General features: G+C 39.7%; 2 protein-coding genes across 5 annotated transcripts in view; one reads left to right on the top strand and one right to left on the bottom strand.

Annotated features, from left to right (window-relative positions):
• The first annotated feature begins 49 nt into the window (after window positions 1-49).
• On the top strand, window positions 50-6,228 carry LOC127436929 (N-acyl-phosphatidylethanolamine-hydrolyzing phospholipase D-like). Of its 4 annotated transcripts, none has more exons than XM_051691457.1 (5): window positions 50-286; window positions 3,529-3,826; window positions 3,901-4,547; window positions 4,669-4,783; window positions 5,863-6,228. In XM_051691457.1, exons 1-5 carry the CDS (start codon window positions 168-170, stop codon window positions 5,992-5,994), a joined length of 1,311 nt encoding a protein of 436 aa, XP_051547417.1. In that variant the 5' UTR covers window positions 50-167; the 3' UTR covers window positions 5,995-6,228. The 4 variants fall into 4 exon arrangements, with proteins under 4 accessions (XP_051547417.1, XP_051547416.1, XP_051547418.1 ...); XM_051691456.1 differs by having other exon boundaries at window positions 51-286; window positions 3,526-3,826; XM_051691458.1 differs by lacking the exon at window positions 50-286 and adding an exon at window positions 739-891 and having other exon boundaries at window positions 3,526-3,826.
• Window positions 6,229-9,128: 2,900 nt separating this feature from the next.
• Window positions 9,129-27,610, bottom strand: part of LOC127436755 (voltage-dependent L-type calcium channel subunit alpha-1C-like) — a 198,583-nt gene continuing 180,101 nt past the window's right edge. Inside the window, exons 33-48 of the mRNA XM_051691101.1 lie at window positions 26,914-27,051; window positions 26,243-26,308; window positions 25,982-26,073; window positions 23,907-24,063; window positions 23,607-23,734; window positions 23,375-23,471; window positions 23,185-23,287; window positions 21,995-22,096; window positions 21,778-21,905; window positions 21,348-21,482; window positions 19,384-19,724; window positions 18,384-18,497; window positions 17,098-17,219; window positions 16,860-16,957; window positions 16,427-16,771; window positions 9,129-15,677 (exon numbers count right to left, since the gene is read on the bottom strand). Coding sequence (XP_051547061.1) covers window positions 15,327-15,677; window positions 16,427-16,771; window positions 16,860-16,957; window positions 17,098-17,219; window positions 18,384-18,497; window positions 19,384-19,724; window positions 21,348-21,482; window positions 21,778-21,905; window positions 21,995-22,096; window positions 23,185-23,287; window positions 23,375-23,471; window positions 23,607-23,734; window positions 23,907-24,063; window positions 25,982-26,073; window positions 26,243-26,308; window positions 26,914-27,051 — 2,517 coding nt within the window. The 3' untranslated portion in view covers window positions 9,129-15,326. The remainder of the gene's footprint in view (window positions 15,678-16,426; window positions 16,772-16,859; window positions 16,958-17,097; window positions 17,220-18,383; window positions 18,498-19,383; window positions 19,725-21,347; window positions 21,483-21,777; window positions 21,906-21,994; window positions 22,097-23,184; window positions 23,288-23,374; window positions 23,472-23,606; window positions 23,735-23,906; window positions 24,064-25,981; window positions 26,074-26,242; window positions 26,309-26,913; window positions 27,052-27,610) is intronic.

Raw genomic sequence — 27,610 nt, 5'->3', positions numbered from 1 at the left:
ATGTGTATAAAGTCAGTATAAATGTGCATTTTGTGAATTTTAGGTGGACATGAGCGAAGAAGGCACGTGCATCTGGTCTCATTGCGCGCACGTGTGATGTGTAAATTATGCGGAAGTGACAGCAAGCGTTTACAGACTCTGCAGAGTGTGTTTGAACTCAGTTGGATATGCTGACACTCCGACATGCGGTCAGGAAACTTTCAGTTGTGTGCAGAGGAACCACAGTCTGCTTACGAGGTTGCATCTGTATATCACACGTGGCCAGCAGAGGGGAAATCACTGGAAGGTGATACGCATGCAGATTTAACACAGAAAAAGTTTGTGAACTGTTCAGATTTATGTGTACTCTTGCATTCATTTGACCTTTAAAACGAGCTGTTTTTCCTCATCCATCAACAAATGATTCCTTTGTGGTCGTTATGAAAATGTTTTAAGATTTGAAATAGTGTCAATAGTCGTTTGGCGTTTTGAGCCACCGTAGCTCTTATACTCGGGCAATGTCTTAAACGCCCTCCTGTGGTACAACTTTGGAACTGCAACTGCCTTTATTGTTGCAGCTCTCTAAATAACACAATCAGCTGACATTTTATCTTAGGGCATATTAATGCAACTATACAGATATTTTTTAAAGGCTTAAAATTATCTTACCGCAGTATTTATTTAAAACAGCATTGTGTGGCTTAAGTGGAAAGAGTTATGCAGTTACAATATTGTACCACAAGAGGGCAGTGTAAGCTCAAGCGCATTACTGTTGTGACATCAGAGCCGTGCTGGAGCGGTGATGGGCGTGCACATGTGACTCTCCCAAAAACCAACACTCATCTGCTGCGGTTGTCGTTGTTCTTTTTGCTGTTTGGGCTCGAGTTTTTTCATTGGGAACATTACGCATCGGTACGTACCTGCGCTATTAACGGCTTTAGTTGTTTTATTTGAGCGCAAGTTGCGCCTTCTGTATGCTTGAAAAATCAGCTCATGTGTTGTCAGGTTGATTATAGGTCTTTATCACACTTCCGTGTTCGCAGAGCGAAAGCTTCGCTTAGTAGCGTAAAACAACTTCCGCTGCACAATTCATCTCAAATCTAAACAGACACACCTCACCGTACAGTCATGACTCCGGGATGATGAAGGGAAGAAAATCAGTGTCATGTTGTTTCGTCATTTTAACCCTTGTGCGACTTTAGGGACATTTCTGTCTTTTTAATTTTTATTTTTTCGAGTTAGTGCCAACGGCATAAATTAAAGGTGTGTATTTTTGGGGGAATTTTGATATTTCAACCTCGGTTCCTATAATACACTGTGTACACAAAATAGTTACACTCAGGACCTTCAGGACAAAAATGTCCCCATTGAAACCCATTAAAATGGCAAGATTTGATCCCAGTGCCATATCATGAATTATATAAAATTATGCTTTCATTCTGGAGCCCTGGCTTCAAAGTTTAAAATTTTCCACCAGATGGCGCCATTTTTCTCATGTTTAGCCTATGGAGCAAATACATGCTTTTTTCCTATTTTCTGTTTGCTGTATTATAGAGCACTGCAGGCCAAATGATGCAGCTAAAATTGTGTTGGTATGGATGTCAGAGTGTGTTTTGTAGGTGCGTATTGAGAAATGTTTGTGTGTGTGTGTGTTAAAAATCAACAGTGGCATTATGTAAACAAACTGGCATTCAAAGGATTAAAATCCTGAAAATGAATGAATATTTGATAGTTATGATCAGGACTGATGTTAGTTAAAAAAAGTCAGTGAAAGTGGAAAATAATATTAATATATAATATATTTTTTTTGTCGTGGACATTTTTGTCCTCTAAGGACCTCTGAGTAACTTTTTTTATGGAAGCACAAGGGTATACAAGTAAACAGGATGTATGTGAGCAGGGCACACTTCACAGAGTATACAAGTACATTTTTTTAAAAAGATGGATGATCTCGCCAGTCGCGACCGAATGCAGTGTAAATAAAACAGAGATGGAACTGTCCCAGTGTCTGCAACTGTATTATATTCTCAAATGGCATACGAGCATGCTGCAAACAATGACATTAAAACACTTAAACGCTGTCTCTTCGGACTTGAGCACAATAATGCTCTGGGAGTAAACTGAACAGCGCGGGAGCTCCTCGTGAACTTGTGCTGATAATAGCCTCGCTCAGAGACTATTACACATTAAAGTGCTGTTACTCCAAAGAAACGATTTAACGGCTGATGTGTACTGCCAAGTGCATCCAAGTTGGCTACATTTATTTAGAAAAACTGCGATCGTCGAAAGGCGGATGTTTGGTTACGCTACAATTCGGAGCCGGATGTGACAACGACACGCGGACTGTGATAAAGGCCTATAGACTGTTCTTCAATTTTATTGATCGTGTCTATCATGCAGTATGTGCATAATAACAGTGTATTATAATTAGATCACTCAGATTCATCAGACTATATGCATTTTTATTATAAACCTTTGTTGTACAGTACTGTGCAAAAGTTTTAGGCACTTGTGAAAAATGTTGCATAGTGAGGATGTCTTCAAAAATAATGACATAAATAGTTTTCATTTATCAGTTAACGTCATACAAAGTCCAGTAAACATAAGCTAAATCAATATTCAGTGTGACCACCTTTGCATTTAAAACAGCAATTTTCCTAGGTCACCTGGACACAGTTTTTCTTGGTTGTTGGCAGATAGGATGTTCCAAGCTTCTTGGAGAATTCACCACAGTTCTTCTGTCTTAATTGCTTCTGTCTCTATGTAATCCCAGACTGACTCGATGTTCAGTGGGGGGCTTTGTGGGGGCCATGACATCTGTTGCAGGGCTCCCTGTTCTTCTATTCTAATCTTTTCTATTTGCAAAAGTAATGTTTGGGAGTCTAACATTTATATTTCCTATTGACACACTAAAGCTGAAGATATAAATAACCATCTTAAGACAAATGCTCTTGTGAAACATCTTATGTGCCTAAGACTTTAAATACTATACTATATATAATACTATAAAATGTATACATTCATGTTTTCATGGAGGGGGCTGGTCTGTCAGGATCAACACAAATAATATGCATCATACAGAAAGTTAAAAGCCTAATTTGGGTGTATTGTCATTTCTTCCCTGAGTGGCAGGAAGGAAGTGTGCAGAAGTGTGGAAATTGAAGTCCAGAACATGTAACACAGTGTCTAGTGAACACAGGCGAGAGAAACATTTACATAAATTATGATAAAAAGGCAATATTAAAAGTAGTGTATGGTCTGGTGAATTATCAATTGTGTAATATATGAGTAACATAATGGATGGCAAAGCAAGTGTGTGAAGGTTATGCAGAGAAATGAGAGCACTCAGTATATAAACAAGCAGAAATGAAGGTGCATTAGTAGCCAGAGTTCTGGAGAGCAGTCATGTTAAGTAATGCAGTACCCATCTTGAGTCAGCAATAATATATTTTGTCTGGCTCTACGGCACAACGCTAGGTCTCTCACTTCCTGTCTGTACGCTGTAAACCTGTTTTTTTTTTTACTGTATATCAAATGTGTTTTTAGCAGGTGTTTGTGCAGTTCAGCTGCAGGTGGGGAGAAAATGGCAGAAGGACCTGTTTTCACCGAAGCAAGTGAGGCTGAAGGGGGTCACAGCATCTCCCCTGACCCTGTAGGGAACAGTAGCTCACCTCAGAGAAACTTCCTGCTGGATTACACACAACAGGAAGGTGTTACGTGTTCCAAACAAGACTCTCACGGTTGCTTTGTGAATCCTTGGGCAACATGGCAGTTCCCGTCTTACAGTACCATCATGCGGCTGTTCCTCATGGAGAAGAACCACAGTAATATTCCCAGTACCAAAGAGGTGAACACACATTACCAGGGGCAGAAATTAAGTAAGTAATTGAGGATTTACTCTGTTTTGTTTTCTGTTCTCAGGTTCTGGACCGTGAGTTGCCCGTTCTGGAGCCTTATTTTATTCAGAACCGAGATCAGTGCGGGCAGACCGGCTCATCTCTTCGAGTGACCTGGCTGGGTCACGCTACTGTCCTGGTGGAGATGGAGGGACTGGTGATTCTGACAGACCCCATGTTCAGCCAGAGAGCCTCTCCAATGCCATTTATGGGTCCGAAGCGTTACCGCGACCCGCCTTGCACTGTAGAACAGCTTCCTCGCCTGGACGTGGTCGTGATCAGTCATACGCACTATGATCATTTGGACGCAGGTTCAGTGAAATCGCTCAATGCTCGATTTGGTTCTGACCTGCACTGGTTTGTGCCACTTGGCCTTGCGGACTGGATGCATAAGGCAGGCTGTGAGAATGTCATTGAGTTGGACTGGTGGGTGGGAAACCGCATTCCTCGGCATGATGATGTCACATTTTTTTGCACACCAGCACAGCACTGGTGTAAACGCTTGCCTTTGGATGACAATAAAGCATTATGGGGTAGCTGGACTATCGTGGGGGCCCATAGTCGCTTCTTCTTCGCTGGCGATACGGGATACTGCTCTGCATTTCAAGAGATCGGAAAACACTTCGGACCATTTGACCTGGCTGCTATCCCGATTGGAGCGTACCTGCCTAGGTAAGACTGTTGAGAGTCATTTTGCACATCCCTAGATCCTAGAAGTTAGAACACGTGTGTGTGTTTCTAGGTTGTTTTACAGGAGGAGTATAGTAATTATGATATAACTTGTCTTGAATAGAGGGATCATGAAATCTCAGCATGTGGACCCGGAGGAGGCTGTTCAGATACACATTGACATAAGGGCAAAAAACTCGCTGGCCATTCACTGGGGGACGTTTGCTTTAGCCTATGAGGTATGAGCCCATCTCTGTCACACAAACACGAACATGCTTTCATTTTCTCTATCTAAAGGGCTTTTTCTGAGCCGGCCAGTTGGCACAGCTCTGATTGTAATTGTTTTCCAGCTGCTGTGAGGGGATCCCAGTTTTTGTTGTTGTATTGTGTCAGGCTGCACTGGTGTTAAACTCTCTCTGTGGAAGTGTTTGGCATACAGATGCATTTAGGAATTTTTAGCATATTTTCAGACTGGGGAGGAAACAAAATTGACAGTTATCTTAAAGGGACACTTCACCAAAAAAATTAAAATTCTCTCATCATTTACTCACATTCATGACATCCCAGATGTGTATGACTCTTTCTTCTGCAGAACACAAACATTTTTAGAAGAATAAATCAGCTCTGTAGGTCCTACAATGAAGGTGAATGGTGACCAGAACTCAGAAGGTCCAAAATGCATATGAAGGCAGCATAAAAGTAATCCATACTACTCCAGTGGTTAAATCTATATCTTCTGAAGTGATGTGAAAGGTGAGGGTAAGAAACAGATTAATATTTAAGTCCTTTTTTACTGTGAATCTACACTTTCACATTCTGCCACCTACTGGTTGGGGCTGGTCAAAGGTGGAAATTTATAGTAAAAAAGGACTTAAAGTTTGATCTGTTTGTCACCCACACCTATCATATCACTTCAGAAGAAATGGATTAAACCTCTGGAGTCTTATGGATTACTTTTATGCTGCTTTCATATGCATTTTGGACCTTCTGAGTTCTGGTCACCATTTACTTGCATTGTATGGACCTACAGAGCTGAGATATTCTTATAAAAATCTTTTGATGACGTTAAAATGTCTTCTTGAAAATACTAGAGAAAGAGGAACAGGCTATTTGGAGCGAATGGTCATATGTTCTCTGTGACATATCATGATTTGATTAACTGTTTTTTGGGAACCCCCCCCAAAATGCAAAACTATTTCTGAAAATAAGTTTACTCCCTGCCCTTGACTCCGTAGACAAACAAAAACATGTTTTAACACATGCTTAGCACATTACATTGCACTTTTAGTTTCTAAGTTTCTCTCTCTCTCTCTATTAGTATTATCTAGAACCTCCAGCAAAGTTACGCGCTGCTATGGGGAATTGCGGACTGAATCCAGATCAGTTCTTCACTCTTAATCACGGAGAGTCACGAATGATCAAGCAGGACAACACGCACCATTCGCTCTAAAAAAAAAAAAAAAATCAGGAAGAACACAGACGATACACAAACACACGTATCCTCTGACTTTTTGTGCTGATCCAGTGGCTGGATTTAATATAATATGAATGTTGAAATCAGTAGTTTAGATGTATTTTTTGATTACCATTTACATAAAAAATCATGGTCTGGCTGTAATAAAATGCTGCTGCTTCTGGATTGAGCTTTTGTGTGACAAATACAGTATTTAGAAGCTCTTCTGGCTGTAAGAATGGTGTTTTTTTTTCTCTTACCTACACTTACCTGTTTCAGCATTGAAGGACTGGTGTGATCTTACCTGTGAGACACTGCAGAAGAAATTAGAGCATGAAACCATCTGTAATTCACCGTTGTATTTAGTGTTCACAGCATTCATAAAATGCAGCATAGGGATTATTCGGAAAAGCACGAATAATGACTTCAAAACGTATAACAAATTCATCCAAATAATAGAAAAAGTATTCAGAAGACTGATCATCCATCAAGCACAGGCATAAAGCGATATTTTAAATAAACATAGAAAATTACAAAGCAATGTAAACCTTATGAATGAAAATGCGCATGGTGATTTTAAGTTCAGATCGTATGGCCGCTTTCTCAACTCCATTTGCAGTCTTTGTTAATTGTGCGCATCTTAGAAATCTAAGCTTGTAAAGAGTATTAACTATATCATACACATTTTCCACTTGAAATGTCTGTTTAAAATGTTTCACACAATTCAAACATAAGGATTTACAGGTGCATCTCAATAAATTAGAATGTCATGGAAAAGTTCATTTATTTCAGTAATTCAACTCAAATTGTGAAACTCGTGTATTAAATAAATTCAATGCACACAGACTGAAGTAGTTTAAGTCTTTGGTTCTTTTAATTGTGATGATTTTGGCTCACATTTAACAAAAACCCACCAATTCACTATCTCAAAAAATTAGAATATGGTGACATGCCAATCAGCTAATCAACTCAAAACACCTGCAAAGGTTTCCTGAGCCTTCAAAATGGTCTCTCAGTTTGGTTCACTAGGCTACACAATCATGGGGAAGACTGCTGATCTGACAGTTGTCCAGAAGACAATCGTTGACACCCTTCACAAGGAGGGTAAGCCACAAACATTCATTGCCAAAGAAGCTGGCTGTTCACAGAGTGCTGTATCCAAGCGTGTTAACAGAAAGTTGAGTGGAAGGAAAAAGTGTGGAAGAAAAAGATGCACAACCAACCGAGAGAACCGCAGCCTTACGATTGTCAAGCAAAATCGATTCAAGAATTTGGGTGAACTTCACAAGGAATGGACTGAGGCTGGGGTCAAGGCATCAAGAGCCACCACACACAGACACTACAGTTGTCGTATTCCTCTTGTTAAGCCACTCCTGAACCACAGACAACGTCAGAGGCGTCTTACCTGGGCTAAGGAGAAGAAGAACTGGACTGTTGCCCAGTGTTCCAAAGTCCTCTTTTCAGATGAGAGCAAGTTTTGTATTTCATTTGGAAACCAAGGTCCTGGAGTCTGGAGGAAGGGTGGAGAAGCTCAGTCCAAGTTGCTTGAAGTCCAGTGTTAAGTTTCCACAGTCTGTGATGATTTGGGGTGCAATGTCATCTGTTGGTGTTGGTCCATTGTGTTTTTTGAAAACCAAAGTCACTGCACCTATTTACCAAGAAATTTTGGAGCACTTCATGCTTCCTTCTGCTGACCAGCTTTTTAAAGATGCTGATTTCATTTTCCAGCAGGATTTGGCACCTGCCCACACTGCCAAAAGCACCAAAAGTTGGTTAAATGACCATGGTGTTGGTGTGCTTGACTGGCCAGCAAACTCACCAGACCTGAACCCCATAGAGAATCTATGGGGTATTGTCAAGAGGAAAATGAGAAACAAGAGACCAAAAAATGCAGATGAGCTGAAGGCCACTGTCAAAGAAACCTGGGCTTCCATACCACCTCAGCAGTGCCACAAACTGATCACCTCCATGCCACGCTGAATTGAGGCAGTAATTAAAGCAAAAAGGAGCCCCTACCAAGTATTGAGTACATATACAGTAAATGAACATACTTTCCAGAAGGCCAACAATTCACTAAAAATGTTTTTTTTATTGGTCTTATGATGTATTCTAATTTTTTGAGATAGTGAATTTGTGGGTTTTTGTTAAATGTGAGCCAAAATCATCACAATTAAAAGAACCAAAGACTTAAACTACTTCAGTCTGTGTGCATTGAATTTATTTAATACCCGAGTTTCACAATTTGAGTTGAATTACTGAAATAAATGAACTTTTCCACGACATTCTAATTTATTGAGATGCACCTGTATAAACCAACCTAAGCACGATGTTTAATTCCTGACCAAAGAAGTGATTAGTGGAGCTCGACTAAGTTGACCACATTTATATCCACATTAATGTAATTATCTGGTTAATCCTTTATTCCAAAAATGTTTAAATGCTGCATAGAGGTTTAAATCCATTCAGAATATTCCTGCACACGGAGGATAAAAAAAAAAAAAATGAAATTGTTTTTTTTAGCTTTTCATTTCTACAAATATATAGAGGCTCCATCTTATTCCACTGCATTTCACTAATTCTGCACGTAATTTAATTATGTCCTCCACAAAAATGTGAACACAAAATAAGCCTCGAGTATCATAAAACTTTCTGATAGAGATTTACAGTGCTTTCAGTTTGTGGGCTATATTAATTTATTCTCATTTCTTTTCATTTTCGTATTTGTATTTAATATTCACTGTAAAATGTGCACTTGACATTTTACAATTGCTTGACACCTCGTGCCTCCAGAAAAACATTGTTACTTGCACACTGCACAGACATAAACGTCCGAAATACCAGGAGAAACCAAAGTTAAAAATGCATTCCACAGTTAATGTAGCCTACATATCCAGCTTCATCTGGTGAGAAAAAATAAATATACCAATAATAATTATTAAATTTAAATAAGCCTATCCGAGGCATAATTTATATACAGAAGCTACAGCCTAAATGTAAGAGAGTTACATTTTTAAATAAGTTTTGATGCACTTCCGGTTTAAACCACGCCCACATCCGGTTCTATCTGAATACAGATAATGGCTTCACTGCACACCCCTAATGCAGCACATGAAGAACCAAACATTAGGAAATTCAATTTATTTGCAATTGTTTAATAACATCATTCCTCAGATAAAAATGCAATATTACAGGAATATACAGCAGAGATTAATTTAAAACTTCCTGTCAAGAACCATACAATCTAAAGATATTTTTTTAGTTTTTATTTACTGGTAGCGTGCGTTATAAGCAAGACACACTCTGTCACCAAAGACAGACTGACAGATACAGATACAAACTGTACAATTACTTATTTACAAATCCAAATTTTTTTGTTGGTTTTTCTTTTCACTTTTTTTTTTTTTTTTTTTGGAAAATAGGAGTAGAAAAAGTGATTGAATCTTCAGATTTACGTAGCGTATTCTTTTAAAATCTAAATGAACAAATGAATGATGGAAATGAAACAAAAGGAGGGAATGACAGACCATGCAGACGTCTCACTGAGGTTTCAATAACACCTGGGCTCTAAAGTTGATTAAATATTCCAAAATATGAATGACCTCTTACGGTGTTTCTTGAGAGACCTGAATGGTCAGCACTGATGCCTTCGAAGTCTACCAAAAGCACAACACACATCTAATTTAGTTCAGTTCAGCTCATAAATCTAACATCCAACTCAGGACCTCAAGACTACATATCCCATCCGCACCATCATAATTAAAACTACGAAAGCTGCTCATGTGGTCATCAAAATAAAGCAACAGAGACAATCTGTTCTAAGATTCCTCCTTTTGTGTGTGATGACTCATCTTTGATAGTTAAACATGAACCAAATCAGCCCCCAACCTCTGGAACAATAGTGTAACACAGATTAGAGTTTCTATATCATTGCTCTAGACATAAAGAATCACGGGCTGCATTGCGGTGCTGTCAATAAATGATCTCCCTCAGTCCTGCCACCCATTAGAGAAAGAGAAAACCAACCAGACAGAAAGCAACTCGACTCAATCAGACCTGATCAAAACATTTTCTTCTTCTCTGCAGAAAGCAGGATGTGACTGAAATAAATTGTTAAAAAAAATTTCACTTCAGTTGTACATATAAATTTGTGCAGTAAGTACTTGTAAAACCTTTAAGAGCTCCTCGTTAAAATCTTTAATGTTCCGCCCATCTCTTTTGGTCTCTAGTGCTACATTCACTGGGTGGAACTGGAGGTGGGAGAAATGTCACTCAAAAGCCTCTTATTGGTTTAGAGAAACTCTACTGCATTCTGCAATCATTTTCTAAATCAGTATTTTTGTCATGTTTTCCAGTAAAATATTTAAATATCCTTAAATATATGTGGGGGGTTTTAAGCATTAGCCTCACTCATCTTTTTGTTGCCATTTGCCACTATTTGCCATTGGGGTAATAAAAAACATATTTCAAGATACATTCTCTGAACAAGTCATATTAACTTGATATTTGTACTGGAAAACAACACAATAATACTAAGCTACCCATGAATTTGGGTTCCAAATGTCATCAGTGTATCAAAAACACTGATATCAATGCTAACGCACACCTGAAGACCTGTCTTACCTTCTGCAGGAAAAGAAACAAATCTGCATTAATTTACCATCCCATCTGTCGTAATGAAACTATGGCAAGATTGACATTTTGAGCTTAGGTCGAAATTAATATTTACACAATCTAAAATCTATGCATAAATTCATCCTTTACTTGGATTATGTGTAAAATGTATCAAACTAAATGTGGTTTAAATGTGCAAATTGTGATTATTGCATCACCACAAAAGCTTTTAGTTTATCGTTAAAACTCATTAACGTACTACATTAACTTATTATAATATCAAATTAACAGTCGTATAAAAGGAGGACATTAGAGATACGTGCTACACAAAGGATAAACCAGAGGGCAGACATTGCACCTGTCCAGGCTATCTCTGGGTCAAAGTTCAACCCCACAGCACGTTCCTTCAGTCTGACACATGCAGAGTTTCCGTAAAAGCACGTTAACCCAGAAAACCATTCACAGGACTGCCCAGTCAAATGCTTGGAATACAGACTTCCTTAATAAATTCACTAATTAATGTTAACATTTCGAAAATCTTTCCTTTAAAGGAAACTCTTCTTGTTCCTTCATTACTGGATACATCCAAATAAAAACAATCACCCTAAAATAAAGAAACTACAGTAAAACGCCTTGGAAAAACTTGGTAAGTAGTACTGCAGTTTATTGTAAAATGTTGTGAATTTGAAGAATTTCAGTCATGTATCATTTCCAACAATACTTGAAAACCAAAGTCTGTTTTCCTATTTTACGAGGGTTGTACATTTCCAAACACATCAAGCTTTAAATAAGTCCATGTTGCCAAAAAAGATACAAAGCAAGATCTTTCAGTGACCTATTTTTTACAACTTTAACTATATTCTCGGGAAAACTTGTGTGCTTGCTACTGCTACAAATAGTAAACTGAATAATACACCACAACCAATCAAGAGTCCATCAGTGGACTGACCCACCCTTCCCCATCCAACTTTGGCTGTGCCCTTTACAAGTGTGTAACATCTACACTTCCATTTGATATATATTTCTCATATATTAAAATATATAAAATAACTTATGATTCTCTGAGAGAAGGAAAGCTACATTTAAATGATTTGGGCAATCTCAGGCAGTCTCTGGTAGACCCACCATCTTTTCATTTGCTGATACTCAGCATTTCATTCATTACAGGGGCTGTTATTGTGTAATGAAAGTTGAAGCTTATCCAGACTGTTCTATCATGTGCAGGTGCTCAGAAAGGAATGTGACGTGTCAATTTAAAATAAAGCAGCTCTGAAAAAGCCTTGCGATCCTAAATCACATGATTAATCTCATTGCACTCCTCCCTCGATGAACGCCCAACCATCCTGCTTAATAGGCCATCGTACAACTGGAGTTTCGAAGCTACTGCAGTGAATACGAATGCTTTACTCTATATTTCTCTATATCAAAAATGTAATTTCTATCTATACGTATAAGTCACTACATACATTCTCTAACACTGTTGTGTGTAGCCATTTCAACCCTGACATTCAGCAGATATAGATGTTTCTATTTTCTCTTCTTGTGTGTGGAAATTCTTCTCTATAGTCTATAAAAATATACAATCATTGGCTAATGAACGGAGAGGAGGAGCCTGTCTGCTAGGTCCATTTTTCAGACTCCAGCATTTCCATGCAAGACAAAAAATCTAACTTTTTCCATTCAGATCAAGTATCCTCCCCCAAAATGCAGATTGTCCATGAGACATGAAAAATGACACACAAAATTTAAGGGATTTCTAATATTTCATGGCAGCCTCAAAAATGGCGATAATTCAGGTAAATGACCAACAAAATCCACACTGAAATCAAAGCAAGCCTGTAAACCTGCGTGGGTACAGAAATAAGACTTTTTCACTGTGATGTCTGCTGAAAAACAGGAGGGTGAGTGAATGGAAAGATAAAAAGGAAAGAGGGAATGTAATAGGAAAGTGAAAGAGAGCTGCTCTTGCGTATCATGCACCTTTCAGCTGGATGAGCACAAGATATGCAAAATCAGTTTCACACCAAGACGCATCTCTCCTCCATCTCTATTTACACCTTCACGATTCATTAGACTCCTCATCGTCATCAGTGTTTTCTCAATGTTTAAAATGAAAACCAAAAAAAGTTATTAAAAGCTTGGCACACCAAAATAATCCTCATGCAGGGATAATTTAAACCAACAGAAGAAAAAACATCAAACCAAACTGACCCGCACAAGATTATTTCAAAAGACGCAATACTCAAATGCACCCGATTTCAAGTATGACAGGTTTCTTCAATTTAAAGTTCTGTAACTTAATACACAACAGTGAATATATTCTCTCTAGATATCTTAAATTTTTGTACAGCTGTAGTTCTGAATGAAACTGTTGTACAGTCAAAGTTATTGCATTGTTTTTGCATATCTTGTGTTATGCAAGCACATACGCATGCACGCACACACTCATTCTGCATATACTAATCACAAATACAAACACAGCCTTCATACCACACATGAATACTTGCACACATACGCACTCAGTTCTGCACACTGCATATACTAAACTTGGATAAACACACTCAGACACACACATTCACAACCAAGGCCTCAAATTATGCCTGGGGCAGCCGCACAATGACACATGGCACGTGTGTGTAGGAGATGTGGTGTGGTGGTGGCTTTGGAACAGAGCAGGTGGGTTCTGGCTACATTTTTCCATTTTTTTTTTTTTCTTATTTTTTTTTATATTTTCACAAGCTTTGCATTATCTTCAGAGCAGTGACCTCCTGTAAACATTCAGGAACTAATTCATAAACAAAAGCACAGGGCCGGTAAACGAAATCAAAAGTAGGTATGTATGTAATGCAGGATTTCATTGTCCAGGACCTGGAATGAAACACCAGGAAAATCCAGGACATTTGTTATAAAAAGAAGAAAAGATTCAGTCAGACAAAAATAGTCAATTATCTATTCATATACGGAAAGAGAGATTCATATAATCATAAACAAAGACTCCTGGAAGCGGATTGGTCAGGTTTTTCATTAGTGGATGTGTTTAGTGGATGCCCTCCATCCCGTTTACACACTACCAACACAATGCTAATGCTTATTTGCATAATAGATCAAAAAGTAGGTTGTATTTGCCAAACTGCATGGATACAGTGCTAAACCCCAGCAGAAAAAATAAATAAATATATATTCTTAACAATAATAGTAGTAATAATAATTGCAATTAATAACATTGTATGATGATGATACTGCTGAGTTGGTATGATGGTAATATATTTAGCCCTGTGAGAACTACATTAGAGTTTTTAAAATTATGCGCTACCCAGACATCCCTGAAAACTCCACCCTCTCTCCTCAAAGTGCACCTTGACTGACCTTCAGGAGCTCTGCTGTTTCCTGTGTGGAGCAGGCGAGATCAATGACAGAATCACAGCGCTTCAATAACGTTCTGTCGACTGAATGTTTTTGTAGATCAGCAGTGAGGAAACGTCAGTAGTTTTGGAACAAACATGAGTCCAATCCAACAGCAGTAAGGGAAACCATGAGACCTGCCAGTGCTACCTGCGTCCAGGTGAGTTTCACTGCTCAATTACAGCTTGTGAGCAACCAATAAACATCATAAGATAGACTGAACCCCTCTGAACATGCTTCAACTCTGACAAGAATAAATAAATAAATAACTTTTTTCTGTACGAGGCATTAGAGTCACATCTTTCAGAAATACAACACTGCATCCGGCATAAACATCTTGAATGCCTTCAATAATAATTTAGAAAAGATAACAGCATCCATCAGTATGCAATCCAAGAAAAACAATGTTACAAGTACCCCCCCCCCCCAAAAAAAAAAAACAATTGGCAGAATACAGAAGTAGATTTGGAATAAAAGGCCACTGATGCAATGACCTGTACCTTTCACAGCTAGCAGCTACCTCAAAGCCGTACCGGTACATGAGAGAGAGAAATTCAGGGAGTTCAGTCTTTCCACTAATAACTGAAAAGCTATGTGCAAGCTTAACTAGAGAATTGTGGGTAGAAATCATAAATCCAAAACGCAGCAAATGTCATAACAAAAAAAACTGTAAAAGGAGAAGAGTGATGTGAGGGTGGTTGCAAACGGCACTTCTCCTGATGAATGGAAGGACAGCCCCGTAAAAGGAGAGAGAGGGGCTGTATCTGAGTGGCGTTCACCGATCCAGTTTGTCCGGTATTTCTCTCTGAGCATCTCTCGAACCTGCGATGGCACCTGGATGAAAAATTCCAGACTCAGCCCTCATGATCCACCTGCTCAGCACCACAGCCTGCAGAACCGCAGGAGAGGAGGAGGGGCCTGTTAAGTCTTAAAGGTGACTTCCACCACACACAGGACTCGCTCTGTCCCAAAGGGGCCCAGCAAATAGATCCCACTCAATGAGCAACAGCGCATCTTTTCCCTTCGTCCCCTGCTCAGTCAGGGTTTTTTCCATTTCTTCCTTACTGCAATCCCTTAAGGTTGTGAGAACTGTGAGGCACTTTAGAAACACACACACACAAACATGTACACACGCCTACTCGCTCGTGCTCTTGCAAACACACAGACAACTAAAAACCAACTCGGATTCAGCGAAGCAGAATGGCCTTATACCCCTACAGCAGGTACACGCAACAGACGAGTCAGACTGAAGGACAGCAGTGTCCTCTGAGAGAGCTGGGCTAAGACACAGGAAGTCCTCTGTGCTGCTGTTCCCCCTACAAACTTGTCACACACTCCATGTCCTCGTCCTCAATCAGAGTGCTGTTCCGCTGCCCCTCCCCCTCAGAGTGGTCAAACTCTGCCCCCAGTAGCTCATCTGACCCTGTGGCCGTTGAGAGCCCCAGTGCGTGGCTGCAACGAGACTCCTGCAAACCAGTGTCTCTGCACTGTATGAAGGGTAGCAGGTTTCCGTTGGCGTTTGGTGGGGCATTGGCGTTGAGAATGTTATCGGCAGCGTTCTCCATCTCCTCCATGGTCATGTCGTAGGCGTCTGCAAGTTCCTGCTTCGCTACCTGGATGAAGGAGGGATCCTGTGCATAGCGACCCAAACCCTCAGATATCAACACCTGAATAGAGCAAGAAACAAAAGACAAGAGAGGGAGAAAGAGGAACAGTCATGAGACGGAGACAGAAAAGTCATGTGATCCAACCAGGTGCAACAAGTTAACACAGAGTCAGAATCCTGCACAACATAAAAAAAATCACAGCCAATAAGAACATATTTAATGTCTATGTGGAGCCCAATGAGCTTTAACTATGTGTGGAGCTACCCAACAAAACAGAAACCAAGCCACTTGCCACTGACTGGTTAGGACAAAAACCTTTGCTGCTTTAGGCCAGTAACATACTTTATGCAGGTACGAGTACGCAGACCCATACATTAGGCCAACGTAGAGTCCGGTTGACCATGCTTAACAGGTGTTTTTGTGTTACTGTGGTGGTAACAAACCTCAGTACTCAAGGGGGTGATAAAGTTGCCTTCAAATGTTTGTGCCATTAAACCAGATGTGTTGTTATTCAGGTAAGCTGCTATAAATTTGTTGGTTAATTTTCATGCTCAACAATATTCTCGTCAAACTGTTGCTCTGCCTTGACAGTAGTTGACCTGAATGAGAAAACTCACGGTAGTACGTTATACCCTTGCAGCTACGTTGAGAATGCAGAATATGGTCTCACACATTTTGGAATGCAACGGCACAAAAAAAAAATCAAGCTTGCCAACTCTCACATAAAATGAATGACTTCTGGTTGCTTTGTCGCAGCAAACCGCTGTCACTGTGAATGTACCTTATATGAGAGGGAAAGTGCTCCTTACCGCCTCCACAAGGCTGCCGGCGCTCCCGTGTGCCAGGGATGTAGAGTCTTTGCGTGTGATTGGAGGAACCGTGAGGGACACAGGCCGCTGTGTCCTCTGCCCGGCCCCACTGTGGTTGCCATTACTGTCACTGTACCATGAGCTGCAGTTCACAGATGGCATGCTGCTATTGAGCTTCTCGTACGATCCGCTGCCCTCTAACCGGAGATATGGAACCGGCTGGTAGCACGGCCCTCCCCCACTATGGCTGCTCGGACTCGCAGGGGGTGTAGAACACAGACGCGTGAACAAAGTCGGAGAATGACTCCGTCTCAGCAAGGGACTCAACCCCGCCACGGCCAAAGCCTTCAAATACAAAAATGTGAATATTTTTAATAAAAAAACAGAAATCAAAGCACTTGAGTGTCAAACATGTTTGTGCCTATAAGCTCACCTGATGATGTACTAGGTGCAGTGGTAGTGCTGTCTTCTGAGAAACATCAGGTCTGCTCTGCTTTCTCAGACACTCCAAGTGAAAGGAAGACCGTCGACCTGTGTGTGTACATACGTGTGGTTAAAGAATTTAAAACTCCCCTCCATTTTACTCCACAATACATTTGAAGCTACAAAACGAGTGACTGCATTGACATTGATGACATGTATTCAGTGTAATGAATGTGTGTGATTCTTACCCAGTGTAGTGGGACAGAGAAATGCTCGTCGCCGTGGAGATTGCCATGGCCTCCTCTCCTCTCCCACATCCACCTCTTCCATGGGAGCCAATTGCTTGCTCTCTTCATCCTGAAACTCCAACCTACCCCCCAGACACACATTCAAAGCATTATGGACAGAACATTGAAATAAATCTCTGACAAGACAACCATATTTATTTACAAAACCGATAGTTCTCTAAAAATTGGACTGTATAAGCCGTGTACCATTGTAACTGATATATGCACTCCTGTGATAATCTATGTAACTGTTCATTGTGAATATTAGTATTAATGAATGTCATTATTTATTGAACATTGGTGTGTTTGTTCTTGCCGCTGTTTTATAAAATCATTAGTTTATTCAAGGTCTGCATTACAGTGATTTTACCACAGTCCACGGGGTTTTAGCGCGTGCGGAGGCTTCATGCTATTCTCCGCGGCATCCACGCACAACTCACCACGCGCCCCACCGAGAGCGAACCACATTATAGCGACCACGAGGAGGTAACCCCATGTGACTCTACCCTCCCTAGCAACCGGGCCAATTTGGTTGCTTAGGAGACCTGACTGGAGTCGAACTCGCGACTCCAGGTATGGTAGTCAGTGTGTGTAGAGTAATCTTTTATTATTTCTTAAAAAAATAAAAATAAACAGTAAAACAATTTTATTTTCAAATATGCTTAATACTTGAAAAACTTTTGTTCACCAAATCAAAGTTGTCATGTGACAGAAAAAACAACTACAACAGAGAGGACCCCTTTAGATCCTCAAGAATGTTTGTGAGGTTAAAAGAAAAAAAAAAACATTATTTTGACATTTTGTTTTTCAGGTCATTTTGTGTAACCTGTGAGAAAACTTCTTGATATCCTTGACTCAAAAATCATGATATCTGTAAAAAAAAAAAATTTTCACCAAACTTTTTGTAAATTAATGATTAAGTTGCATACAGTGTATTAAAATCATTAAATCAATTATTTTGTAGAAAATGCCATAAATATTTAAAATAAATTGTGAAACCAACATGGACTCAAAGATTACATTTTAATGAACTTAACACATTTGTTTTAAAATATTACTAATTTGTATAATCTCGGACACCCTTATTTGTCCATGACACGACTAAATTTGTGTCGTACCAAACACCATTCTTTAAAGGTGGTAAAATCACTATAACGCACAGCCTCTAACTACTTAATTCCTTCATTAAACATTCTCATCTAAATCTAGGTGAAGAACAGAGAGGTAGGAGAAGAATGGAGTATTACAAGTCCATTGAGAGCATGGTCTGATCTCTCTCATCTAGAAATGTTTCATCATACGTCTCGTCTGTAGATGCTTCTCGCGGTATTATAGGGAGACGACTGTCACTGGAATCAGAGCTACACACACAGATACACACACACACACACACGTGAACTATGAGCATATAATCCTATCTTCATCTGTTATTCTGCAAAAGCGCAAATGTTTCAGAAACACCAGCAAAGCAAGTAACCCAGACCTTCACATACAGATAACAGCAGTTATTATCTCTTCAAGCGCTCTCATAAGGCTGTACTAATGTGCACACAATCAAGCGTAGCAGCTTAAGGTTTGGTTGCTGTAGTGTTCAGTGTCTAACCACAAACCTTACATAGCAGTTTTAATTGATGTGTCACATTACAGAAGCACTACTATTAGGCATGGAAACCTTATGATTCTAGATTTCAGAGGATAAATAGTTTATCAAGGGGCACTTCATCAAGACCAGGTTTGGGTGTATCCTGTTCTGAGGATTTTAATTTTCAGTTTAATAGTATGCAGAGCTTTATGCATAACTGATGAGTTAGTAATTGTGTCTAAATGAAGAGCCCCTACAGTACAGTCTGGCAATGACCAACAGGATGAGCTTTAAAGAACAAACACCAACGTGAGTTTGAGTAGCTACTAATGTTAAGCCTTGTGCATGCTTATTCAGCTGTCAGCCAATCAGGAAAGCCGCTAACAGATGCTGCCAGTATTGGAGGACAATTCTCTTTGCCCTGAGAATTTGGTATGGACAGAGCATACAACAACTCTCCATAACCATTATGTTTCACTCTCTGAGTCTCTCTAAGACAAATGTACCGCATGAAAGTGTCATAGAAGCAGCTCCTGGTCCACATGAGGGGATCAGAGGGGGAGACGAATGATAGTCAGGAAGAAGATTCTGAAAAACCTGAAAATCTACCCTCTATCTCACCCATCTAAACATATTTATCAACAAAATACATTTTACCCCCTTACCTCTTGTTAGGAAAGCACCACGTGGGCCGTGGCAGTGGGATGGTTGCGAGAGGTGGCCCTGTGTGTCCGTCCACTGTGCTGACGGTAGGTTTAGGGTATCTATGTCCAATGGCAGTGTTATTGGCATTGTTGATGTTTGCGTTGGATCCAGAGGAAGAGTAACTGCTCGGAGTGAAGGTGGAGTCAACGAGCTTCTGATGAGAGGGAGATTCGGGCTCACCGGGGCTCCCGGACTTGCTGATGTGCAACGGCCGCTGTGTTGTGAAGGACTGAGGGAAGGAGGTGTGGCCATCACTTTGGTGGTAGTAGTTGACGTGGTTACCGAAGAGGCCACCAGATCGCTGCAAAGACAAACATACAATCAACATAAACTCCTAAACACTTACATGAACAGTGACACACACCTAGGCGTAGTTGCAAAAAACCTCTTAAGAAAACCCTTAGTTATAATTTCAATGCTATTGTTGCTAAGGGTTTTCTTAACTTAAGGGGTTTCCTGCAACTGGCTGCTGATCACTCAAAGGCCCCTTTTATACCTGGAAATGCATATAAAAAGTTCCAGTGATGTTTGATTGGATTTTGTCGTAGAGAGGGTCTCTGATTTTGTCACTACTTCAATTCATTCGTCAGTGTTAAATAGGGATGTCCCGATACCATTTTCTGGAGACCAAGTAGTACCGATATTTTCCGGTACTCACCGATTTACAGACAACAGTCCTCATCAAACCAGCAAGCAGGCAGCACAACCTTCCAGGGCACTTATATATTTCTGTCATATATATATATATTTTTTTTCATTAAAAGGAGCTTTTATTTTGGCAGAAAATGGAGTAAAATCCTTAAGCTTGTACTGTACGTTTTTTGATGACAGCTTCACGCCTCCAGAAAAGCAGGTCGTTACCTGACCCAGTGTGATAATTAAACAACAAAAGGCTGTGATTTAATAAATCTAAAATAAATAAATAATATGTAGTCTGTATGTGCTGCACGTTGTAGAGTGAAAAAGGGCTCTTCTGTCTGTTATCTACTACATACAAGTGTGCTCGTGATGCTCCTGATGCTGTGTTTTCAGTGTATGAGCATCCTGCTTCACACATTCACTTTGAAGCACATAGCACATGCAGACTGTATAGAGCCACGTTCGACTGACCACACATCATTTGAAGTCTATATTAATGCACAATAAGTTGCTATGTTCCTTTGCAACAACAAACAGCCTCCATTTAGGCTAATGAATAATATTACTTGCTCTGAGGGTGGTTTGAGTGATCCAAGACACAATGCACCCCGTTTACACCAGTATTCAACACTGTCCACCTGTGGTGATTTGTGATGATTACCCGAAACAAATGGTAATACTAGGTGTAAATCGGGCCACACATACATGCAAACACACATACTGACAACACAAAATTGTTCACTCCCTCAGTTCACTCTGCACTCGTATTCAGACAACAGTGATGTTCTAAGTGATTATCTAAATTGTCCATAAGTGTCCCTCAACATCACTGATGACTGAATAAACAAATTAATCATCCTTGACAGCGCTGTTTGCACTTTCAGGCAGGAAACCTGTTTGTCATACTACATGACTCTCAGATTTACTTGTTTATCTCTAATGATCTATCACATCTTAACATGATTAGCTTGTAAAGTTTGAGAATTACACTCATGTGAATACTTTAATATGAAAGTAGCATGAATTTAATGACTACACTGTCCTAATAGCAAATGAACAGTAATGATCTACATTGCTTGAAAATGAATCAACTGTAAAGCAGCAGCTCTACTACAGCATCCCTGGACAGCTTCACCCTCATAAAAAGCTGATGATTTTTAAATGACTCTGGTCTGCAGGTCTGGCCGATGGTCCCATGCAGGTGGGCAGAAGCTTTGCAGCAGAAGCAGCAGATGATGTGAGCAGAGCGGGAGAGAGGAAACAAGAGGCAATATCAGACCTTTACCCTGAAGATATCATCCTCAGAAGCAGCACACACGGTTTCCTTCATGGCTCTCTCCAGCTCCTCCTCTACCGTCAGGTCTCCTGATATCGCTCGTCTGATCTCAGGACCCATATCATGCAGTGTACGCAGGCCAGCCTGTTCAAAACACACACAAACACCCTTACAAAAATTGAGAGTTCACTGCAAATATGCCACAGATCATTTTCACATGCAAATGAGCTTTGTGGCAAACTTGCGGCAAATTGTCCATTGTTGCCAAAAGTTTGCTGGAGGTTCACCACTACAAACTTCTGGCAAACAATTGCGGCAAGTTTGCGGCTAGTTTCGATTTTTTGAAAGGGCAGACATATCTATATGCAAACACACTTAAAAAAAAATGTGTTTGTAAAAACATGCTGATTCTCTGTTGTGTGTGGACTTCTGTACCCACCTGCAAAGAAAGAGCAGTCTTTGGAGGAATTTTGGCCACCAGGCCCTGTTCCTTGCGTTTCTTAAACTTCCTGAAGTATTCCTGAATGAGGAATGTGGCATAGAACTTCCCCACCGTTACTTCATCATCTGTTGGGAAAAGCAACACACACACTCAAGGAAATTGCAAGGCTGAAAGATCAGACAAACATTGTGGTGACTTTCTCCCCCTAACCCACCTCCAGCAGGGGGAACAACTTGGTCCAGCAGCTTCATGCTCGTCCTCTTCCAGATCTTCTTCACGATGGCCCTAAGCTCCTCATTCGCTTGCTCCAGGTTACCTGTTACACACATACACCTTTACTTTAGTGCTGCAGCAACTAATCGATAAAATCAATAATAATCTATAATGGAAATAATCGACAATAAATGTGATATTCGATTACTACTTTTAGGATATGTGCAGTGTGCATGAAGAAACCCTGTCAGTGACGTCACTGGTCAAAAATGCGTTTGCATGAACACTTGTCTGAAAAATGGTGGAAGCGGAAAAACATGGCCTAAGCTGTCCAGCGCACAGGAGCATTTTACGTTAAACACTTCAAAGATCATTAGCATACAGTTTAAAATGGACCAGTTGCCACATCTGGTGCGTAAAAAGAGTGCTTGTGCTGTATAATGCTCGAGAGTCGTTTCTCTCCAGCGCATAACTTGCTTTTTCCTGTTATTTTCCATATTTTATAGTGTAGAAATGTTATGAATTCAAACTTGGGCGAGTATTTCCATGCCGTGAAATTGTTCATCTTTAGCACAAGCGAGTCTCCATTAAATTCACTAAGCAAACGAGCGTGCAAGCATTCGCGTAAATCAAACTGATTGCAACAGAGAAATGGAGCACAATCATGTTGATTATACTGTACTGCTTGATAAACATTGGTTTTAGACACCAAATTTAGGTTTAAATGTTACCGTAATTGAAATCCTGCATATAATGTAAGAAATAATGTAAGAAAAGAGTCCCTTATATTTGTAAAATAAATACATTACAGCATTCTACCTCTCACAAGTTAAAACTTAGATTGTAGTTTTGTTTTTCTTTATTTTCATTTATAACTGAGTGGTTTAAATGATCTCCATGCTTCCAAACTTAAAAAAAAAAAAAAAAAAAAAAAACTACATGCAATTTATATTGTAACACTTGTTTTAAACCTTTTTTGTACACAATGAAAAGCATATAACCATTTATGTTTTATATATTTTAAAATAGAATAGATAGAAAGTATAGTTAAGTATGTACAAACACTTCTGTGCTCATATAGTTCAAGAGAAGATCATGTGGCCAGGTTGATAAAAGCCCCTACTTTTAAAGTGTGCATGTGCGTGTTTATGAACTGGAATGGAGTGTGTGTGAGTGGCATTATTTTCACACCTTCAGTTTTGATACGCAGGGCCGTCCTCACTAGGGCAAATAGAGTTGCATTGAACATCACCGTTCCATCACTATTGAGAGGCATGTTCATTGACACAAGTCGCTGCACACAAACATACAGAAGGTTAGGGAATGTGAGGGAAGCTTCACGCAGTTTGTGAGCTTTGTGTGTTTTTTTCAATGTGTGTACCTTGCAAGCCACTCTGTGTGGGCAAAGTTTTCCAAATCCGAGGGGAGGCTGAATTCTGCGCAGTAACGTCACCACGTCCAGGTGCTTTATCCGACCCCTGCAATTACATCACCGTTAAACTTTAAAGCTCAAAACAGTCCAGCCTTATTCATTATGAACAATGAACTGATCTAGAAACAGCAGCTTGTAGAGAAAGAAACTGTGAGGGATGGCAAAACAGGGAGTGACTGACTTGGCTTCAGGGTCGTATTCTGCCCATATCCTCTTAAACTCATCCAGGTGATGTGGCCCCAGAATCGACCAATCACGCGTTAAATAGTCGAAGTTGTCCATGATGACGGCTACAAAAAGGTTAATGATCTGTGGGAGAGGAGGGACGTCACACTGTGCTAAGAAACCTCTAAATGACACCTGCAGCCACAGTTCTGTTACTATGGATATGGTAAATATTGTATGGAGGGGGTAATAGATGCCCTGCAAATGGGAACACTTGTTTGCTGGGAAGGAATACTGATGTAAAATAAGGACTCACCAGGAAGGCGCAAAGCATATAAAAGCTAACAAAGTAGAATATGGCAAAATGGCTGCCACAGTCTTCACTGGGAGGGCCGACCTCTGACCCCTTGTCACATGGACGGTTTGGCATACAGGCAAGCATGATTTCCTGCCATGCCTCCCCTGTAGCACACCTATACAAATACATATGCTCACAGTGAGAGAAAGACAGCAAAAGAATGAGAAAAGAGAGAGAGAGAGAGAGACTGTACGTTTACATGCACTTTATAAGTTAGATTTCAGACGGACTAAAACAATAATTTGTCTTTTCAAAATGTCATGTAAATGCTTTAGTTCGGCTGAAATCGTACCAGTCCGATTTTTGTGAAGTCAGACTAACAGACCTAGATAATCCAGAATGTATACACCATAACTCAGTGTTTCTCAACCGGTGAGTCGCAGGTCTATTTGGACTGGGTCGCCATGGGTTTCCCATTGAGAATATTTCGGCGGCAGCCCAAGCTAAATTTAGGACTGCCGAGGCTAATTTAACGATAATCTCGTGTTAAGCACTTTATACACGCAAAAAGCTTCTCATCTGATTTCAAAATATTTTCTCGATGCAGTGTAACCGAACAACACGCGCTAATGATCTGCTCTGCTCTAATCTACTATATCTCTGGCGAGCACATCAATGCCCATTTCAACTCTAGCAGAGACTATCTATTCTATTTTGTTATTGACAAAAACACGTTATAGTTCCATACTAAATAATCTATTAGTTAGAATCTATACTATTTTTCATAAACGCTTTAATTTATTATTGTTATTATTATTATTATTATTAGAAAGACTAGCTACATTTACCTAACCATGGTAATGGCCATCATGGTCTTACCTGTGCTTATTTGTCATTGCACTGTAAATATTAGGGCAGGTTTATAAAAGGCTTTAAAGTCTGGACCTCCAAGGCTTGTGGACAAATTATGAACAAAGTTTTCCTCCTGTGTAATATATGTTCTGTTTGAATGATGTTTGAAATTAGAAAATAAACTGGGTAATAAATAAAATGGGGAGTTAAATCAACTTTTTAAATGTGGGGAGAGAAATCTTCTTGAATCTTTTGTTTTTGGCACCAATAACAAAAATAATGTCACTTGATACATGCATTATATTGAAAACCATAAACAAAACTATGCAAGATAGAAAATGCGACCCAGGATACATTAAATACAGGTTATGTTTTTTACTACTGTGGGTCGCCACTTGATATCCAATGTAAAATATGGGTCCCGAAGCAAAACCCATTGAGAACCACTGCCTTAACTGGCCTTGGCGTTGTGTGCATGTTAAGTATGATGAACAAGTGGTCTCCCTTGATAGTTATGGGTGTTTCATATCAAATCATATGGATGTCAATCAGAGAATCAAACATCAATTGCTCATTCTTTTACCATGATTCAGACAGATCACTGACTGAGCTTATATATAGACAATATTTGGGAAGAACTCATTTTGACAAACTTTGTGATTTGAATTGTAATAAGATAAATACTTATCATTGGATATTGCCACTGTTCAGTGTTTGCTGCACACACCTGCTAGAGAGCGCCACTCCCTCTGAACGGTGAATGCAGACTAAAACGCAGCCTTTTCAAGCAGAAAGCCATACCGATGTCGACAGGTTTAAAAAAGTGTTTTGCATGCAATTTCCTCTTTCCATTTTTGTCACATCCATAAAGTTAATTCCCTGATCTAAACTGTAAAAAAAAAAAAAAACCTTCTAGACTAGAGAAATGTCTACACTGAAAATTCTCTGATGTTTGGACTATCTGTGGGGATTTATGATTATACAGTTAAATGGTTTGATACACTGGTAATTAGTACTTTCTATGAGAATGTCACGTCCTTAATGCTGGAATTGCTCAGAGCTGACACGCAACCTCAAAAATTCAATTAAGCGTTGTGTCATACTTGGATGGACAGACAAAGACTGAAGCTCAACTACACAAAAACCTGCTGTACCTCTATTAAATCTGTGCATATATACGTAAAAAGAGAGACAAAGAGAAAGAGAGAGAGAGAGAGAGAGGGCTAAATGGTAGAACTGACCTGAAGAGCAGCAGAACAGCTTGTGGAAACGTCTGAAAGTTGTTGTTGCGGTTTATCTCGCTGTTATCCCTCAGGGCAATCTTACCAAACATCTGTAGATTCAGAGACACAGAAACCATCATGGATCACTCACCATCAACACTGGACACCAATTAAAGCAACTACGACAGACCCAGGCAAGGCCCAACTTCCTTGAGTAAGAAACTAAGGGAGAAACGGAGAGCGAGAGAGAGTTGGGAAAGAAATGGGTTGAGGTCTTACCTGCATTCCAATGACGGCATAGATGAAGAATAGCATTACGATAAGCAAAGCAACATAGGGAAGAGCCTGTGAAGAAAGAGAGGGAAAGCAAACGAGTACAGGTAAGACTCAAATCTAACATTCATTCTATATCTTGTGTTTTTGTATATAACATACAAACAGGAAGATAGTGGAAAATTGTTGGAATATTGGCCACTTTCAGTTCTGTTTAACACTCTAACATCACGTCTACACTGGAAGCAACTGATGATGCTATTTTATTGTTTATCGAGACTTTTTTCTACTGTACACTCAAAAAATAAAGTGAAACGCACGTCACCACAGAATGTTCACAAACAATGGACCAATCAGCTATAAGCTCAAGGCTACACTTCAGTAAATGTAAAATCGGTGAATTTCTTTGTTTCTAACTTTATGTTCAACCCAAATAATATGGTATAAAAGTTGACTTTGAATAGGCTATGTTAGAATAGCAAAACAAAAAGACATGTGTAATAAGGAAACCCCTTTGTTAGTCTGTTATTACAGTGGCTGCAGGGTGTTAAATGGCATGTAAGCTGGCATAGCCAGACTTTGACAATTGGCATAAAGTCTGGACTACACTTCAGCTTATTCTGCCCAAGAGGCATCCAATTAGACAGGAAGGTGCTGTCTAATTTCATTCTCCTCACCTGAAAGGATTTAATGAAGGTCCAGAGCAGCGTCCGAATGCCCTCTCCCCGAGACAGGAGCTTCACCAGCCTCATCACGCGGAACAGCCGAAAGAAGGTGATTGAAATCCTGGCGTTATCTTCAGTGTTTTGGAGGCCCTTTTGCAGCATGACACATACACATAAATTCATGTTCATAGGCAGACACAAACATAATACTGTATACATAACCATTTGTACACCACACAGAACTATTCAAGGTGACACACACACACAGTCAAGTTAATATGTCTAGAAGAACATATTAAACACTTCCACTACACTACAGAGACACAGGAGATGTCTGGTGGCTTTATGAAAACATGACAATATTCCAAATAAATGCAAAGCATTTATAGATGTCCACCACAAAAGACAACAACCCTAAAATAATAAAGTTTACCAGATAATCTCATGATATATACAATATCCTACTTTAAACTATATATGGAACTAAAACACTTCTTACTTATGAGTCGGTCCAATAATTGTAAAGTTGGTTGCTTGACCATTTTTAATTTTCCAAATTTTTTTTTTTTTATGATTACCTCTATGTATTGGTATCACAAAACCACCAGTTTTTTATTTTTATTTTACTTGGTTTAACCACGACGGCCATCTTTGTATTATGGCACACAACAAATTTTGGTTATACAGCTGTTTACGGAAACCTCAATAT

This window comes from Myxocyprinus asiaticus, chromosome 47 (genome assembly GCF_019703515.2).
Source record: "Myxocyprinus asiaticus isolate MX2 ecotype Aquarium Trade chromosome 47, UBuf_Myxa_2, whole genome shotgun sequence".
NCBI classification, from domain to species: domain Eukaryota; kingdom Metazoa; phylum Chordata; class Actinopteri; order Cypriniformes; family Catostomidae; genus Myxocyprinus; species Myxocyprinus asiaticus.
This window is presented reverse-complemented; position numbering and strand designations above follow the sequence as displayed.

Excerpts from the sequence above, each read along its gene's own strand:
- LOC127436929 (XM_051691456.1), top strand. The coding sequence starts at position 168 with ATGCTGACACTCCGACATGCGGTCAGGAAACTTTCAGTTGTGTGCAGA. Across the intron at positions 3,827-3,900 it reads ATATTCCCAGTACCAAAGAG|GTTCTGGACCGTGAGTTGCC; the intron begins GTGAACACACAT and ends TTCTGTTCTCAG. Across the intron at positions 4,784-5,862 it reads CGTTTGCTTTAGCCTATGAG|TATTATCTAGAACCTCCAGC; the intron begins GTATGAGCCCAT and ends TCTCTCTATTAG.